The sequence below is a fragment of the Epinephelus lanceolatus genome, chromosome 3, assembly GCF_041903045.1.
Source record: "Epinephelus lanceolatus isolate andai-2023 chromosome 3, ASM4190304v1, whole genome shotgun sequence".
NCBI classification, from domain to species: Eukaryota; Metazoa; Chordata; class Actinopteri; order Perciformes; family Serranidae; genus Epinephelus; species Epinephelus lanceolatus.
Window position 1 is genome coordinate 40180905 of NC_135736.1, and position 20059 is coordinate 40200963.

The window sequence follows — 20059 nt, forward strand, 5'->3', positions numbered from 1 at the left end:
AGGGCAGGCTGCTGAAACAGGAAATGTTTTACTGCCTCCACCCATCTCTCAATCCAGATGTCAACCCCTCTGAGAGAACATCCTCATGTCAACACGGAGTCCAGTGGGCACGACCCCCTGGAAACACACAAAACCGATTCTATGGGAAACCAGCTGCTCTAAAATCGCACCACTGCAGGCTTATCCAAAAGCCATTTACTGTAAGCACGACTCTGCCAAGGCCACTATCGTCACCTCTACAAGACACTGACTCTCAAATAGGCCATAAAATACCCTCTTAGATTTTATTTTATTTTTTTTTCATTACTAGCTTACTTTGTAATGCACTGACAGCAGGCAGGTGGAGCTTTGGAGCTGATTTTTGGACTGTACATAATAATAAACACAGTTCTGCATCTGAAAGTCCTGACAGCATCGGCCTGTTTGTGGTTTTCATTAACCGCTTTGTCAACATGACGGCGCTAAATGCTGCCAGCTGTCGTCACTCGGACAGAAGCAAGACTTTTGACAGCTGATACCACAACTCACCCACAACAGGCTCTTTTAAGCTTCCAGAACACACTTCAGTTTGACAGAAATCACTTGGAAACATACAAGGCCAGCAGCTTGACACTGCATGCACTAACACTTTGCTTGGTTATGTGTGAGGGCTGTCAATGAGTTACACCAAGGCCCAGTCCTAATACACCCCTTACCCCTACCATTTAACCTTTAACCCTTTGTTTTGCATGTTCACATCTAGGGCTAGGGTGTTTATTTGATGACTTGTTTGGGCAATTGATAGTGTGACAATTAAGTTAGGAATGAATCACGAGCATTCTAAAAAAACGCAAAAGGTTGCCTCTAGCCTATGCAAGAGAAATCACCTCTGCAGAAGATACTCACAATGTCTGGCAACACCCCCTTGTTTATGTACACACCAGCATAGTGGTGACGTATCAGGGTCTTGAAGGATTGTTCCATTTCATAGGGGAAGTTTTCAACCACTGCCCCTTGTAACTCTGCTCCAATGGCAAGGTAGCACTCAGAAATGATAGGTAGGTGTTGCCTGGTCATGCCTCAGCATCATTCATTCAAACTCTGTACAGGTTACCAGCCCATCACAGAGCTAATAAACTGAAAACACACAACTCTGGACAATCATTGTTATGTTTCCAGTTTATGTGATTTGCATGTTATGCAACGTGGGAGAAACCTTACATTTCAAACACTGGGATAACAAGAAAACTTACCTTGCATCATGTTCCTGTAGGCATTATCAGCAATGGAGTAGATATGAGGGGGGACTTCATGTCGTTTCTTCCCTTTGTACATGTCAATGATCTTCTCTGAGTAAATGGGCAGCATTTTATAGGGGTTCACCACCACGCAGAAGAGGCCGGAGTATGTCTGAGAGAAAAGACCAGGGAGATGAGCATTGCTACATGTTTGCATGTTTGTGTTCTTGTATTTCTATAGTTGGAAGGAATTAAACAAGTCAGGGGAAGAAAGCAACAGTAAAGATTAAAATACTGTAAAGAACTGTTCGAAGATCAGGTTCAAATGAGGATAAGGGGATCTATTACATGGGTCCAGACCTTGGAGTTTGTCCACTCCATCAATTTCGTGACATGTGATTTCTCAGTTAAAATAAAGAATGACCGCTGAGTGGCACGGGGGGACTAATGCCGTTGCCAAGGGGGGGTGTTCAATCTGAAAACAGTGTGCACCATTTTGCTACAGTTTCCAGGTTTAACAACATGTTTTCTCGAAACAGTGTGCAAAAAGCTTGAGGTACTTTTTGTCTCGTTTGGTGGGTGTGTCAGAGGTGTTACCCTATCAGCAGCAACGTGTATATATTTAGAAATTCTCACAGATCTTTACTCATTGTGCATTTAATTTTTGTTTTTATTTCTCACTTGCTTTGGCAAAGTCATGTAAGTTTCCCAGGCAACTAAAGCCCCTTTGAATTGAACTGAATGAAACCCCACCGTATTAAAAAGCAGAGCACTTGTGAAACAAACAGGATGTTCAGTGCATCACCATTTACGTTTAAATAAATGTTTTACCAAGTTTTATCGGTGCTGACCACAGCCAAGCTGTTGTCAAGCAGTGCACTGGAGTAATAACAACAAAGGCGGCTGCTATAGACAAGATGGACGCTGTTATCGAGGCTGTTCTAAATCGATATGTCTTCTCAGTATCGCCCAATATCGTAGTTGGTTTAAATTCGCTGATATATCGCGGATATGTTGGTCTCTGGTGACTGGCTAGGGAAAATCAAATCCCCCTCCCTAATGGTAATCAGTGGATGCAACATCGCAATGTCAAACTAAAGATTTAAACGGACTGTAACAGCTGCAGGGGAATTAATAAGGTCAACAGAAAATGCTCAGATACAAACATGTGTAGCTACATGCTGTCTGGGTGTGAGTGAATGACTGTGGGAGCATTTCCATGTTTTTACTGTATACTTACATAAATAAGGCCTGAGAAGTACCTCTCGCGGATATTGTGCAACACGGAGGCTTCGTTCAGGCAGGTGAGCTCAGCCATGTCCTCCACCTTGCTGAACTTTGGCGGGTTCATCTTCTGGATGTCGTCCTTGTTGACCGTCACCTTCTTGCCATTGTCAGCCAGCTCCACCAGCACCTCGTCGCCGCGCTCCTCCTTGATACTGGCCGCCTCGAAGCCATGCTTCTCCGACGGGATCCACACCAGCTTCTTGGCGGCCCAGTCAGCCTGAGCCATGGGGCTGTTTATGAAGTCTTTGTCAACAAAGAGGAACTTCTCGTCCTCGTTTGGGGCCTTGGTGGACATCTTGGGCTGAGGTGGAGGGCCAGCTGTTGAAGAGAATAAATGAATTAGATGTTGAAAAAGGGTAAACAATAAAGGAAGCAAAGACAGGAGGGAGGGAGAAAGTGAGTTACTGAGGAAGGAAGGAACTTAGGAAAGAACAGAGGCACGAGGGAACAAAGCAGAAAGGCAGGAAATACAAAAGATAAGGGGGCAAGAAATGAGGCTTCAACACAACATTAATATTTTACAGGACATGATCTTATTGCAGTGATGCATCAATTAGAATTACAGTATTTTCACACTTTATAATACACACCCTACATGAATATTAACCCTTCAGCAAGTATTCTGGTTTTCTTTTTGGGTAAAAAGACAGCAGTTTCTGCACAGGGTTAACTAAACACTGCAGTAAGCTATCAGACTAATAGACACACTGCTAAAGTTACCTCCTGCCTGTGATTGTAACTCAAAGGGTTAACATGTTTTATTCATCGGGGAGTTCCAGAGAGCAGTCATTCTCACAGACCTCCACCCCCTCTCGACCCCACACTTTTCACATACGCCACAAGGGAGACGCACAAACAACCCCCCTCCCTAATTTAGATAGAAAGATTGAGGCTGGGAAATTTTAATTAACTCACAAACCAAGACCAACATGTTGTCATCGGCTTTATCTGTAATACTCCCAAACCATTAATGCTCACGAGCATTTACTCATACTCAGTCATTAAGTCAGTGCTTAATTGACAACATCCATGTTTTCCGTGTCTTTCCCCCTCCATCTCTCTCCCTCTCTCGCCCTGTCTCTCTGCTTGGAGGCTTCAGTCTCGTGCTGTGATGACCATATAAGGGCTCCTTCTCTGGAGCAGGACTCTTTTTCTGCGGACCTAAACAGCAAGGCAAGTGAATTCCCAAACAAAGCCCATATAGGGAATAGTATGTCTCTTGCTGGCCTCGTCGTTTACTTCAAAATGATAACAGCGAGGCAGGGAGACTGAGGGGGGCCCGGGGCTTTAACAATCATGCTTCATATGGGCCACGTTCGTTTTTTAAATGCAGCAGGCAGTGGCTGAAATATGAACAAGTGTCTGGGAATCAGCCATGTCTGGGAGAAGCACCTGCAGCAGGAGGCACTGTGAAATGCTAGAATTGTACCTGAACCTAACTCTATTAAACTATAAGTAATGAGTACAGCTTGTAAATATGTCATCCCCATGTTCTGCACTATATGTGCAACCAAACAAAACTGGTCCAGTGAGTTTAACACTACATTAAACAACATTATGATATGTTGAATGGGACTGGCCTCTGAATGACTGAAAACTTAGTGGTTCCTGGATTACAGACAATGAGTCATTCATGTCTACAGTCTGTTACTCCCCTCCTCTCCATCCCTCTGCACACCGAGACTGGCACACACTTTAATTGAGTGGGAACTATGTAAAAAAGCCACTGAGCCTCCTGAGAAACCAATAAACGTTCTCCAGGGACCAACCAAACCAAACCACCCAGAAACTTCTAAAAGATATTGCATAAATATTAACTGGAGGCACAGACAGACACTTCCTATTTGTCAAAAGCTGCAGAGCCGCTGGATAAGTGCAGTGAACTGAGCATAGTTCTGAGGGAACGAGGAGGGCACCAGCTGATGCTTTGATGATCAGCTACTTCTGCAGATAAAAGTAAACAGACTTTTCCTGACGCTCCCCCCGCGTGCTAAAGTATGTGCAGCCAATCAAAGCCCTCCTCCTCAATCCCTTTAACTTTTCTCACCGCTGTGGCTTGATACCTTCTCAAAGCCCCCTCTTTCTTTCTCTCTGTTGTATCAACACCGCTCTGTACTCAGCCAGAGTATCTCGCAGACAGCCATCTGAAGTGGGGCTGACAGGTTGATACAGACTGACTGGAAACGTTATGTATGACAAGGGCCCTGTTTGTCAGCACATTTATCATTAGCCATGAGACTAAGCTTACCAGTCGCCTGAAGAAAGTGTTGTAGTTTCTGCAGACCAACAATACGTTACATTTGCACGTTTTTATGTATCACATCGTTTCTAAAGTGAAGTAGTGTATGAGCTGACTGTCACTGGGAGAAGGAGAGGATGGTTGATAGTGTGTCATCGAGGCAAGGTGCCTGCTAAGCTGCAAACCATTGATTGAGACCAACAAAACCAGTTGTGAATTAATGAGTCATTGCTTTGTTTCCAGGGACTTTAAGGCATCACATGAGGGTATTTTGCAGCCATGCTGTTTGTCCAGTGGGGGTAGTGGTACAAAAAGCATTGTGTTTGGGGATGGTACCCCTAGAACCATGTATTTTAAGTCAAAACATAATCTTTTCCGAACCATAACCAAGTGGTTTTTCAACTAGAAGCTTCAAGGTATCCGCTACATAATAACATCCAAATGTAACGTATCTTCAGGTTACAGAAAGGTACCATGCCAACATTTTTTCAGGCATTTGGGTTGACAACTCATACTCCATTGTAACTAATGTGTTCACAGTCATACCGTAAATGACTGAAAAAAACAAACAAACAACAAATTTAACCCACAAGAACACTGCATTTAGCACAGTCTTACAGAACTGCTTAGCCGACCACAAACCATCAACTCAAGCACATTTCACTTAAGATTATCAGATCCTTCGCTATCATCAGATGCTGACCATCATTCTCAAACACATCCCATCGAGGCTGAGAAGAAAACAACAATACAAATCTATGACATGTCCAGTAACAATTACTTTATTTCATAATCTCTATTTAAAATGATAATAAACACATGGAAATGTCACCCAGGAGACTGACTGGCCTATTTCTACTTGCGGGTGAAAGAGGTTGACCCGCAGGGCCTGTGAATGATTTAACTCATTTCCTCTCTTGGTTGTTTCCACAAACATTCTTCCTGTATCATCTTCGCAGTAATGCCTCTGTATGATGATTGTGATTACAGCATGAAAATAATTAAATCGTAAAGACTCAAACAGACAAATGATACTTGGTTTGTCCCATTAGACCAAATGTCCTCAGGCAGAGCTCTCCATTTAAATAAAAATATGACAGCGAAATAAGCTGTCAACAAATAACTTCCTTCCTCCTTCCTCATCTCTGGTAAAAAATGATAAGCCATAGCACAAACACTCCTCCTCTTTTGCCACACTGTGCACCAGAACCAGCAAACTAAGAAGTCTAGTAGAAGTCCTTCTCAGTGTAAAACAAGAGTGATGCTGGTGTTTCTTTGAGCTGATGAACATCTCAAACTAACAAAGGCAAGCAAATGTGGCCATCACTGAACTAGTCATTGATGTACATAATAGTGGAGAGATCTAACAATGAAATGAAACCAGACTATCAACTCCTCTAAAACAATCACAGACATGTTTCATTGGTGATGTGTGAAAAATGTCAGTTCTCACTAAGGCGTCTGCATCTTCAGCCACAACAGTTTCAGCAGTTTGACAGACAGACAGCTCTATACAACCATATTTGGAAAACAGGAAACTCCATGGTTAGAGTTGAGCCCATTTCTTTACTGAGATATTCAGACCCAACTTCCCCTTACTTCCTTACTGTGCACTGCAGCATGGTACAGTGAATGCAGCATGATTTTTACAGTATCTAATACACTTGATTAATACACAAATTTATGTATGAATGAAAAGTATTAATAAACTCAACAATGTAGGTTACAGTGGACCTGAGCACCTGCCTGCACCTGAATGGGGTCACTGTTTTCAAAAAGTAACTTTAAGAAGTGATGCAAATTGCAAACAGGTTATCAAAAAGCTAAAGCTAATAATGGCAATGGCTTAAATACTGATATAGGAATCATGCATCATGTTTAATGTTGAATGAAAACAGCCCCATAAATTCCTGTTCCTCAAACGCATCGAAAGTTAGTAAACTGAGAGATGGATGCAGTTTGACAAGTGCACTCCAGCATCACCACTCGTTAAACGACCCGCCATAGAAAATGCTATACTCACACAATGTGAAGAAATTTAGTTCAGGGGAGTTTTGGGTTTGGAGAGTTAGGGTCTGGAGCAGCGGCGTTGACGAGGTACTCCACAAAGGAACAGTCCAAATGACCCCCGTCAATTTCACAGCCTTACCATTTAAACTGCGCACTGCTGCGCGAGGGTGGAGCCGCGCGAGTCGCACCTCCTCCTCCTCCTCCTCCTCCTCCAGCATCGTCCAGCTGCAGGCAGCATCCAGTAGTGGGGCAGGAGGCAGAGGACATGCGCACTGCGGACACCGGCAGGGCTGAGGGAGGAGGGTATGATGAGAATGAAGAAGGGCTGAATGGAGCAGAGTCCTGCTGATGAAATGAGGATAAGAATGAATAAGTTAAAAATAACTAAATGAGAAATGGTGTAACTTCTTCCACATTAAGTTTGACTGTGTTTATGTGTGAGGTATGTGCACTTTATTTTCCATTTTATGCTACTTTATAGGTTAATATTCCTTCTTCACTACACTTACAATATCTGCAAGCTATCAGGGCCGTGCAAAGACCTTAAGAAAGGCAGGTGCCCAAAGTTAGAAAGGGGCATATGGAACAAACACCCAGGAGCGAGGAGAGTATAGCAATCTTATTCCAATCACGAGAGACATAAGAATGAAGTAAAGATAATATTTAATGCAGAATATGAGTGTACAGATTAACAGATGATTTGTGCTGATTACGATTTCAACAGAAGTCTTCGGCGCTTGGACACCAGAGGGAGATATTTTTGTGATCATGGGACATCTGAGCATCAGCAGCAGGATGAATCCCCCGATGGAGTCCAGACACTGGTGGTGGTGGCTGCTGACTCTGAGGCAGAAGAGGCTGATGAAACTGGGTGGTGATGGGGAGGTGGAGGGAGTGCACGACTGCAGCAAGAAAGAACTACAGCAGAGAAAGAACCATATTTAAAATGAGGAGCAGTAAGATGATAGACTGGTGTGTCACTGTACTGTTGATTGATTGTGAATCAGCTGATGACTCAATTGATCTACTCAGACAATGACACCAAGAGATAGTGAGTGAGCAGCATGTACAAGGTGTGAATGGCAGGGTGAGAAAGACACTCACAGCCTGAGCATGAAAAGTATCGTCTCCCTGACTGAACTTTCGCTAGAGCTTCATAAGTTTAGTGCAGCTACATGGATCCAGTAAACCTGGGTATGACATCAAGTTTGATGTATGGAGACTGTATGATGACAGCGCCTACTGAATCGCAGGCTGTGACCTATGATGCAATAGCTTCCCATACCGAGTGTGCAAAGATGCTACATGGAATATTATTTCTCCAACCTTGAAGCACAACATAGAGGGAGTCACATTATTAAATAACCTAAAGTTTTGTGGGCACTATATACTGCAATGTGTCTTTGTGGGTGTTTACTAGCTGCTAGGTTGCTCACCTGGCAGCTGCAACTCCGCCACTATTTCCCTCCATGCTTCTTTCGTCTTTACACAATCATGGAGGACACATCATTCGGGCAAGGCTTCTGTTGCCACAACAAGGTTTTCCTCTTTGCTGGAATCCCACACATTTCTCCTAGTGCATTTTACCTCCAAGGTGAGCTGCTATCTATCTATTTGTTTGGGTTTAGCGCCAGTGTGTCATTTCATGCTGCATTTCTATTGGTTGGTTAGTAGACGTAGGTTGTAACAGCAGTCACACAGTGAGGTCATCACAAATTTCTGACGATCAGAATTTTACCCCAGGCTGTCTTTGATCACAAGACCATTACAACAGCCATCTTTGAACCACCCTTACTGTGTGATGTAGGACAACCATTTTAGAGCCACGACCAAAGATATCGCCACGTTTCTTTCATGTTGGTCATTTCAAGTTTACAGTGTATACTGGCCTTAAAATCTGGAAATGAGTTAGCATTTTTGCACTGCTGCTTTCTTGAATTTAGGCTTCAAAAATCATAAAAGTGGAGTTCATTTGTGAAGATTAACTTGCTGGACAAAACCTGTAAGTATCACAAACTTATTTTCTGCAAGAATCCAAAAAAATCTTTGATGTGAGAAACAGGGTGACGCTAACTTCCTCATTGGCCTACAAAACAATGTCATCCCTGGAGCATACTATGGGATGGGGGCGTGCAAAAAGGCTGGGATGACAAGTTTGGTTTTGTGTGATTTTTTTTTTTTTTGTTTCTAAGTTAGAAGCGCCATGACTACATTAAATGGACTGACTGAACTTTGTATTAAAAAATAGTGGAAATTCTTTGAGGCTTATTTATTCCTTTAAGGCACAACACGGTTCAGTCCACCCCTGCACTAGGATTTATCTCTAAACACAGCTAGAGCTGAGTGAGTGACTGCTTATGCTGCTGGAGCACCAACATACACTGTCCTGTCTTTCCCCAAGAAAAAAAAGGAAATCCGGTTCTAGGAAAGAAAAGAAAAGAAAGAAAGGAAGAAAGAAAGAAAGAAAGAAAGACAGGAAAGGGAAAGAAAGCAAACTGACTTTGTAAAAGAAATTCAAAAAGTGTGTGAGAAAGACATGGATCTAGAGAGGAAGGACGGGGGGTCCCGCAGAAACTGCTTATGCATAGGGCCCAGAATTTGGTGCTACGTCCCTACATACACCAACTTAATATACAGCATAACCTGCTGAATTATAGAAACATTTACTGAAACAATTCAATTCAATTCTGTTTATAAAGCCCAATATCAAAATGTGATTGTGAAATTCCATGACCTTTCCGGGGTTTCCGTGACCGTGGGATGCCTGTTGTATTAATAACAGTTTCATAGTAGGAGAAGCACAGGTGTTACTAAAAATATTGGCAAGGCTCACATCTGCTCAAGTGTCCCAGTAAGTCATGACAGTGTGACAGAGAGGCAGCACACACAGTGGAATTCAGCCATCGTTAATGTTATTAATTACACCTGTGCTTTTGGTGATGTCAAAATGCACTGCAAAAAAGGATTTTGGGAGATGGTAAATAAAATCCATGTATATCAATTGCAGCAAGGCCAAGTCAGTTTCATTAGTGGGACTGGAGAGGGTTGAGCTGCATTCAAACAATGCATACTTCTCTTGGGTTGCTGTTTCTTAGAGGACATAAACTCATCAGTTGAGCACAGTGTGGTCAACATATCGATTAAAAAAAGAGAGTCATAATCAGTGTAGTTTCTGATGGTACAGGGATTAGCATGGTTGCCAAGAGTTAATACAGTTAACTTTTTATGAGTAATCAATTGTGTTATGTATTAAAAAATGTTAAGTATTATTTACCTAATAAGTTTTAGTGTCATAGCTGTTAAATTCAGGTACTCTTTACTCAAGACATGCGCTGAAATCTACTCAAACAAAGTGAGTGCAAATTGTTACCTGACATTCATTGAATAAATTCTATGGGTTTGTTTTAACGTGTGTCCTCTGTGAAAAAGGCCTAATGGGCACATTGTTTCCTTGTAGATGATCATTTTTCCCTGTTGGTTGAAAAGTTTGTAAACCTCATGGAAAATTCTGTGAGTCATGGTGCATACTGTGTTTTCAGTTTAAAGCATCTCCAAATATTGAGCTGAAAAACTAAAAAGGCATCACATTCATATGATGGCGACACAACAGCTAAAACCTAGTGGCTGTTTGCTTCACTCCCACAAACTGTAGGATTTATAGATTATGCAATCTGCTCCCAGTCCTCATAAGGCAAGCTGTCCCCAGCACAGGAATCCCCCCTTTACTGTACCCGCTCCAGAGAGATTCCCCCTAAACATAACTCAGACTTTACAAGATGAACGTGTGTGTGTACGTCCCACACGTCTTCTATCGTTACGCACATCGCATTCCATGGTCACAAACAACCCTCCCCCTCTCCATCCCTCCTGTTTCCAGCTTCCTTCCAATGGAACTTCCTATATAAGGACACCAATCTATTTGCTCCAATAAATCAAGCAGCTGGTTGATAGCTGGGGCCTGTTTTGTGCCAGAGAAGCACAGCTCTACGCCATTGTGTGTGTGTGTGAGAAACCTAATGACAGACCAAAGAAGCAACATGGAGGACCTCTGGGCTCCCTCTGGCCAACATCAAGACGGCGGGGTGGCGTTAACAAAGGAGAGACAGGGGTTGAAAAACTCAGGGAGAGACAGGGTGAGAAACAAGGCAGAGGGAGGGATGAAGAACGAGACAAGGAGGAGGAGGAGGAGGAGGAGGAGGAGGAGGAGGAGGAGGAGGAGAGGGAGACAAAGCAGCAGATACACTGAACAGAGAGGTTGCAGTGTGCCATATAAGGACAGTGGGGTCTGTATGGAATCTCGGCAGCTTTCTGTGTTACTTTCAAAGTCTAGCACAGGCGAGCACCCCGAGCCCTGGTGACTAAATATGGTCCAGCAGCAACAGCATTGTTCAAACAAACAAGGTTGTTTCTTTATGAGTTAGCTGTGACACACAATAACTTATCAATACATAGTATATCAAGGTAACAAGGAAATGTGCTCTCAGTCTAAGAGGAAGACTCCACCGTCTAGATTCCTCTTGGTGAAGTATGAAAGATGCAATTTGCAGTTTGAGTTTCCTGCTCTTAATCAAAATAAATACAGACTGCCACATCATTTTTCTGCACACTAAGCTTTATATCACTGCTTTGCTCTCTAATGCCCACAGGTTAATCACAGAGGTGAGTACTTTATGACTGCTGCTGATAAAAGGTCACGTCTATTTCTCTTTAAAGTGATGTACTATGTGAAGAGAAAGAGAGAGATAGGAGGACAGAAATTTAAAGACTTGAAGGGATCAAGTGGAAGTATGCGGGCAGTGTGTGCTGACAACACGAGTCTGTCCTCAACATTGTCCAGAACATTTGTCCTCCCCCAGCTGTCTGAAATGTGATTCCTCAGAGCGATGTTAAGTTGACAGAGATGAAGAGGAGAGATGGCAGAGGGAGTGAACATGGATAAAAAGTCTGGGTGATGGATGGTTATACACTAATCAGCCATAACGTTAAAACCACTGACAGGTGAAGTGAATAACATTTATCGTCTTGTTAGAATGCAAAATTCTGCTGGGAAACTTTTGGTCCTGGCATTCATGTGGATTCCCCTTGACACGCACTGCCTACCAAAACAATGTCACGGAACAAGTACACCCCATCATGGCAATGGCATTCTCCAATGGCAGTAGAGAATGCCATTGCCAGTGGTTCTCCCAGCAGGACAATGTGCCATGCCACACCATGAAACCTGCTCAGGAGTAGCCTGAGGAATGTGACAAAGAGCTCAAGATGTCGAACTGGCATCCAAATTCCCCAGATCCCAATCTGTTCAAGCATCCATGGGACATGCCGCTACCCCAGAGGCACCCAGAGGATGACAGTGCCACACTGAACAAACTGCTCAAGAATGGCCCAAGGGACATGACAAAGAGCTCAAGACGTCAATCTGGCCTCCAAATTCCCCAGATCCCAATCTGATTGAGCATCTGTGGGATGTGCTAGTACCCCAAGTCGCAACCCGTACGACTCAAAGGATCTGCCACCAACGCCCTGGTGCCAGACACCACAGGACACCCCCAGAAGTCCTGTATCCATGCCTTGAAAGTTCAGAGCCAAGACCAGTCCAAGGAGGCCCCATCATTGATCAGACTTGGCTCTGACCTATTGAGGCATGGACACTGGACCTCTGGGGCTGTCCTGTGGTGTTTGGCACCAGGGTATTGGTGGTAGATCCTTTGAGGCGTATGGGTTGCAACTTGTGGTACTGATACATCCCACAGATGCTCAATCGGATTAGAATCTGGAGGCCAGATTGATGTTTTGAGCTTTTTGTCTTGAGCAGTTTTTTCAGTGTAGCATGACGTATTGTCCTGCTGGGGGGAGGCACTGCCATCGGGGAATGTTGTTGCCATTAGGGGGTGTACTTGGTTTGCAATGGTGTTTGGGTGGGTGGTGCATGTCAAGAGCAAGCGGCAGCCTCCGGGGCTGAAAAATGAAGCCAGCATGGAGGTGCCAAAAACTGCAGTTCTTTGAGGGGTCACTTGAGGCTGACTCCAGGAGTCCATCCTCATAGACCTCCATGTTAAAGTGTTCAACTCAACAGAGATAAACATGTTTACAGCCTGGAACAATAAACAGTTTAGGTCTCTATGGCTGATTTCAACATTTATGACAACTGTGTGGGGGTAAATTTTCATATAACTCAAACATTTACATCATTATAAGGTTTAAAGTTATGCATAATTAAGGGCAGGGTCGCTTTGAGTGACAGGCTGTCTGTGAGGCATCACTACAGTCCACCCCTCGCTCATCCACAGCTTCACCATCTCAGCCAAATATGGTCCCCACTGGCTCCAAAAATCCAAGATGACGAGAGCCAAAATACCAAACTCAAAGCATTAAAACTGCAGTCGTAAAACCGATTGGGGACGTCATGGTAGCCATGTCCAATAGTTTATACAGTCTATGGTCATGTGGCATCCACATGCATGCCAGGGCCCAATGTTTCCCAGCAGAACACTGCACTGTAACAAGATGATCAATGTTATTCATTTCACCTGTCAGTGGTTTTAATGTTGAGGGCTGTTTGGGGTACTGTAGTCAATGAATCAAAAATTACACTGAATAAATCTAAACAAAATCTTATTTGTTATATAAAAACATGATTGCATATCACTGTGTGCAACAAATGGCTGAAGTTGCACGATCCACATGCATGTGGTTCACAACAGTTGACATCATGTATATGTGAACTGTCCCTCATCACCATGTGGTAGAATAAATATACATTTAAAAATACATGGACTATGATGCCAAAATCTCTTACATACAGCATGTTTAATGTTTTTTCTTCACCTTCATGTCCATAGATGGCCATCTATGAGAGAGAAAATATGTTTATGGATATGTTTGACCCTCATGGAATGCAATTGCTTTCTAATTTGAGCCCAGGGGCAAACATCAGTTCACTCTGCTGCAGTCAAAGGACCACTGCATTCAATACTATTTATACAGCTGTCTCTCTTTCACACAACTAATTTATACAGTGGAGGAGAAATGCTACCTATTATAGGGCACCCTGCCAATCGAACAATGATGTGCCATTGTTCAACTTCCTCTGCTTATATAGCCATTTTCATTCACTCATATCTGGTGCCAATAAACTAGGCGCCTCGAGGCCACAGCCTTTAAGGGCAAATAATGTTTGCTCTGAGGACGTGATGTAAAATCAGACTCCAAATGTCCCCAGTGAGGCTCTTTTTTTGGCATACATATGCACTCAATGTCACATTATAGTTTCTAATGGGACTAAGAAGCAATAAATCAGGACACTGTATAAAGCCATGTTTACATTAAATCTTGTTGCACAAACTGCGCTGATGGTAAATGGTTACATTTTGTCTGCCCGCTCCATCAGAGGCATGGGTAAATTCAGCAAAACACACTCTGTGCTACACATTACAACCTCATTCTTTCAATGAGCTAATTTGAGAGCAATGATCTCATCTATCAAAGCCTCCACAATCAAGAATGAGAGATGCAGATATGGTAGAGGAGATAAGATAAGTAAACTTCTGAAGCCTAAAAATAATTTAGATGTGGATTATGTTCTACTCAGTGCCCAGTATCAGTGATGAGGCTGAGAAATAAAGGACGGGCAAAGTGGATAATCAGTTCCAGAAACTTGGGGCTTTAGGTCGTGTGAGATAAGAACGTCAAGTTCCCTTAAATGGTGAGAGAGGAAGTGAGATGCAGCTTGTTGTAGCAGATGTTTGTCTGTCCAGCAAGAGGTACATACAGTGGTTGTTATTTGGATGCCTTGTGCACTTTGTTGATGTATCTTTTATGAGTTGTTGGAATCAAAGTAAGGACCCTCTTTCCTTTCCTGCAGTTAATAGTATCTTAATGTTTCTATCATTGCTATCATGGAGGTCATAAGGACCTCACTGCCTGACTCTGAAGCTGCAGACAATACAGCAAAAGAGCTGAACAAGCAGGAGAGTATAGCTATATAAAAATATCTGGAGGATGTCTCATTCAACTCAGGATAACCATGTGGATTACCAGTTATGTGAAACCAAGATGAAACATCTTAATAATCATGAGTTATCTCACTATTACAGACCAACATGGCTTAAGTAGCATTGGGGCGGGGGCAACACGGGTGGGTCTGGCTGCACAAACCAACACAATGAGTGCCAAAATGTCAAGACAATCACAGGAAACCGAATGTTAATTTAGAAACCTTTCAAGTGCAGGTTATTCAGCTAACAGTGCTGTGATGAACTGTGCTGTATAAAGCAAACACTCCAAAGCACTTGCAAATACAGTTCTGATTACAAGCAATACACTTAAAGGGTAACTCTGGTCATTTTTCAACTTGGACCCAATTTTAAGATGTATTTGTGTCTAAGTGATGCAGACATATTTGAAAATTGGTCCAGTATTGAGAGAGACCACTGAAGCCAGCAGCAGCAAAACAGGCTGCAGCGTAACCCCTGAGGTCAGGCTCAGATTTTTATTCTTGGTGTCTGACAAATAGACCTTTTTGTTAGAGAGTAAGTAATTCTTTTTATTTAACCAGAAACTGCCCAAAAATCACCATCATCAAACCCACCAGACTCCATTTAAATAAACAATAATTTTATCTTTGTAAAGCACACTTCATTCAAAGTTGACAGAAACAAAATAAAAAACTCACAAAAGCTATCTCGGTTCGTCTTTCCACTTTCCCAACAAACGCCGACTCTAGTTTGGTTACGATAAACCCTTAACTCACCCAGTTGGAGGTGAAAATACACTGGTTTGATGCCTGTAAAATTATTGTTTACTTAAATGGAGTCTGGTGTCTGTTTGACAATTTCGGATCTGTTCCTTGTTAAACAAAAAGGATCTTTCTCTTTAACAAAAGCTTCTATCTCTGTAGGGGTCATTTCCATAATGTTGTCAGACACTTAAAGCAACAATCTGATCCTATCAGTGGCGAAAACAAGCGCATATGGTGGATGTAAATTGATGGTGCTCAGTTGCCTGCAGCGATTACATTACAGCCTGTTTAATGCTGGACCAATTTCAAAAATTGCTGTTCCCATTAGTCACTTAGACACAAAAACATGAGAAAATGAAGTCCAGGTTAGAAAATAAAAATAGTAGTTACCCTTTAAGTTTACAAAATTTTAAAAAATAGAGTTAACTCCCTGTCTTCATATTGTTAAACTGACATGATGTAAGTAATCAGATACATTTAACCACAGTATTAGACTAACCTGTATTTATAAACTATGCCACATGTTAGGAATGAACAGACAGTAGCTATAAGGCCTCAACAGGTTACACCAAAGTGTCACTGTGTCCAGCCTTGTCTTTGGTGATGCTGCCACCATGTGGTGAACAATAAAATAGCACATCCACAAATGTTTTTCAGTCAATAGTTAAAAAATACAAAACATTTATTTTTGAGCAACTAAAACACAGTATAAAAGACATTTGTAGATTTAAATAGAGAAGAAATCAAGGAATATTATCTCAACTTTTTGCTTGAATTATTGAAAAAACAAACAACATGGATTAATGCAAGCAGCACCATCATGACTGGTGCTAAACCTAAATAATTAAAAAAAAGGCTTTCTGGGATCATTGGCAACTCACAGAATAAAATTATACAGAGGATTTGTGCATTTTTACCAGCAGAATTCAGATAGTCCATGCTGTGAGATTACACTCAGGGGATAACACAGTGGAAAAACTACGGACAAGAAGATAATGTCACTTAAATCCCCCCAGAAAAGTGTGTGCAAGTGGACCAACTTTTAGGCATCTGGTCCAGGTGCTGTGTTGCTGGTAGCAGGCAGAGAGGAACCCTGCAGAAACACCTTTCCACTGTTGTCACTGCTGTTCACAAAGTGGCTCACCAGGCCATAGAGGAGAGGTCTGAAAAGTAACGTGAAGAAATTATTCTTCAAATTATTTTGAAGTCTTTTTATCGCAAAGACTGAGTGAGAGAAAAAGGTCTAAGATCCTACACCAGCAGGTCAGTTTTAATACTGGTACATGCCACCAGTAATGAATCTAACCGTGTTTTCATTTTTCCCTGATGGCACACAGAGATGAATGGTAGGAAAAGAAACAGTGATATGAAAGCAAAACAAGCCAGACTACAATCCCCGTTGTATCTGCTAAGCCATGAACTAACCCCTCCCCTCCCTCCCCCGAGGAGTAAAAGCACAATTTCACAACACAGATTAATCATCATGTTTAACCACAGTCATGGTGAGAACGAGGTGAAATTATTAGAACTCTCTAGGTATTTCTTGACAGAGCTATAAAGATGGTGATGACTCGCAGACCTTGTGAAATTACTCTCCAGTAACTGACCATACTTCCAGGAAGTTCTCTAAATCTTTGAACACTGTGTTGGACAACAGACTGTATTGCTCTTACACAGACTTGGAGCTCAGATCCTCTGAAACTTTCAGCTCATTTGCCAGGAACTGTCTGTCCAAGGGAACTTCAGGTTGGCCGGACTCTAAGAAAACAAACAGAGCTGAGTTTAGACGGAGTGAACTTTGCTCTACAATAGTTACCGGTTTAGTTTCGAAAACAGCAGCTGGAATATGACATCTAACTCAGAGTCTATTTTGTCTTTGGCTTCTGCACTGAAAACATTTCTCTACTAAAACTGTTATTGTTTTTATTAATTGAACATACTGTAATCAATCAATCCAATACAGTCTGGAAGGGCATAATCCTAATCCTCATAATCACAGTCTTGGACTACCCTTTTGATTTGATAGAAGAGGTGGGTGAGAGGAGGATGTTAGCCAAGCTGATGACATCAATCATGGACGACACTTCTCACCCCCTGCAGACTGTGAGAGCTTCAAGCAGCTACATCAGCCACACTCACACAGCAAAAAGGAGCACCGGCATTTCAGGTTACATACACCAATCAGCCACAACATTAAAACCGCTGACAGATGTCGCGAATAACATGATCGATGGGAGACGCTGGATCCTGGCATTCATGTTGATGCCACCTGACATGCTCCACCCACACAAACACCTTTACAGACCAAGTACACACCCTCATGACACTGGCACTCCCTGGTGGCAGTGCCCCCTCCAGCAGGACAATGTGACACGCCACACTGCAAAAACTGCCTAAGAAAGGCCTGAGGAATGTGACAACGACCTCAAGGCCTCAACCTGGCCTCCAAACTCCCCTGATCTCCATCTGATCTATGGTCAGAGCCAAGTCCAATTCAAGGAGGCCATGGACTGGGGGTACGAGGGGTTGCTTGGACCGAAAGCTCCCAGCAGAACATTGCACTGTAACAAGATGATCAATGATATGCCCTTAACCAGCCACTCCTAAATCAGCAGGTATACACGTACACGTCCATATCCTTATATTCTTTATATTGTGCAACATTTCTACTTTCCTATGGTGCAATAATATGCATCTTACTGTGCAATAATATTTATAGATTTCTGTTTTTCCGGTAAAGTACTGCACACCATCTGTGTGTTACAATTATCCTTTGCAGCTATCAATCAGTATGTGCATTTTGTGTTAATGTCCCGTCCTGTTTGTGAAGACAGTAGATGTGTTGGGACCTTTATCCTTTCACCCACCTGCTGTCAGTACAGATGCAGCGTATCTGTACTTGTTGAACTCCAGGTACTCCCGGATGAGCTCGTTGATGAGCAGGTTTTCGTGGGACAGCGGCGGACGAGGCTCCCGCTGGTCATCCAGGGCGCTGAACACCTCTGCCCGGATACGAGCTTTCAACTGACCCAGGACACCACGGGACTCCAGCGTTTCCCTCACCGCTAAAATATTCAGGTTTTATTAGATTAAACAGAAGTGATTAACTTTCCTTTTGACCAAATAACTAGGAGCTTCCTTGCGTTGTGTTGTGTTAACATATCCCGCTAACTTTGGCTCTAATATTTGCCGAATTCCACTCATTAATTCGCTGATTTAGTGTTTCCTTACTTGTTGACAAAGATACAGACAAGCTCAAATGTGATTCAATAACTTATCAGAACCACTACGAACCAGTCTTCAAATCGGGATATATGTGATTATTCAAACTGTCTTCTTCTTAAATGTACTTTACAATTTATTCCTACAACCATACAAGCTAACCTAGCGTTAGCCAGCGTAGCTCACCTTACTAGCTGGATTCTGTTCACTATTGTAAAGCTGGCGAGCTGTGATAAATCCACGAAAAGCTAAAATTGTTTGGCGCCTAGGTTCAAATTATGAATGCCGAACTGAAATTTAGACATTAGCAATAGAGCTAGCCTTGGTTCGCTTTGAAGCGTCAACTTGCTGACAACTAGGGCCTCTTAGCTTTCTAAATTGTTGAAATTTTGAATGAAGACTCGTACACAGGAGGAAGTCAAGTTGTTGTGGTGAAACTAACGTTAATTTGGCAAACCAGTGCGAACATCAACGTTACTAACGTGTGCAGTAAAGTGATCTGTCGTATATCTGTTCCAGTTTGATTAAAGACTACAATAAGTGGACGAAATAATGAATGAAAGTGAGCGCTTACCACACTTGAGTTCAGCGATGGTCGCCATTGGAACAAGTGTAAACAAACGACAGTCTGCCGCCGTTCATATCATAGACTTCCGCCATCTAGTGACGGAGTGGTGTAACTACAACGAGCTGGTTCATAAGACCCCAAACATCACATCCAGTCTGCACAAACCTTACACTATGTATGACACACAATATTAACTATGATGGACGGAAAATGATTTAAATAAATAAATACATAAATAAATGCATAAATAAATAAGTAGAGGAATAAATAAATAAGGAAATAAATAGAGTAATACCACAATGTAGATAATCAACATTCATTTATTTATGCATTTATCTATTTTTTTCCATATTTATTTCAACATTTATCTATTTATTTTTTGTTTTGTTATTATGCATGCATTATTTATACCGATATTATTTTTATTTCTGCATTTATTTTCTCATTTTTTCTTTTACTTATTTATTTCTGTATTTATTTATGTAAGTAATTTTCTCATTCTCCACAATTAATACTACTCATGAGATCAGTGTGATATTTATTAATATTCACATATATTCATTTAATATTTAAACACTTTTTTTTTTTAACAAAACCAGCTCAGTGGCCTAGTGGTAGAGTGTCCACCCTGAGACTGGGAGGTCGTGGGTTTGATCCCCGGCCGGGTCATACCAAAGACTATAAAAATGGGACCCATTGCCTCTCTGCTTGACACTCAGCATCATGGGTTGGAATTGGAGGGTTAGATCACGACACGACTTGCTCCCTCAGGGGAT

The 20059-nt window shown here is 42.2% G+C and overlaps 2 protein-coding genes across 4 annotated transcripts in view; both read right to left on the minus strand.

Moving 5' to 3' along the window:
* The window catches only part of myh11a (myosin, heavy chain 11a, smooth muscle), a 43302-nt gene extending 36316 nt beyond the window's left edge, over positions 1-6986 (minus strand). For both annotated transcript variants that reach the window (XM_078166367.1, XM_033624030.2), the window contains exons 1-3: positions 6767-6986; positions 2458-2822; positions 1233-1389 (exon numbers count right to left, since the gene is read on the minus strand). In XM_078166367.1, the coding sequence (XP_078022493.1) occupies positions 1233-1389; positions 2458-2822; positions 6767-6971 (727 nt within the window). In that variant the 5' untranslated portion in view covers positions 6972-6986. The remainder of the gene's footprint in view (positions 1-1232; positions 1390-2457; positions 2823-6766) is intronic.
* A 548-nt stretch (positions 6987-7534) lies between these two features.
* Positions 7535-19347, minus strand: cep20 (centrosomal protein 20). 2 transcript variants are annotated; one of them, XM_033624035.1, is made up of 5 exons: positions 19290-19345; positions 18361-18558; positions 17167-17251; positions 16534-16656; positions 7535-7671 (listed from the first exon to the last, which is right to left on the minus strand). In XM_033624035.1, the coding sequence occupies exons 1-4, from the start codon at positions 19315-19317 to the stop codon at positions 16536-16538; spliced, it is 432 nt and encodes a 143-aa protein (XP_033479926.1). In that variant the 5' UTR covers positions 19318-19345; the 3' UTR covers positions 7535-7671; positions 16534-16535. The 2 variants fall into 2 exon arrangements, with proteins under 2 accessions (XP_033479926.1, XP_033479925.1); XM_033624034.2 differs by lacking the exon at positions 7535-7671 and having other exon boundaries at positions 16391-16656; positions 19290-19347.
* Positions 19348-20059: the final 712 nt, after the last annotated feature.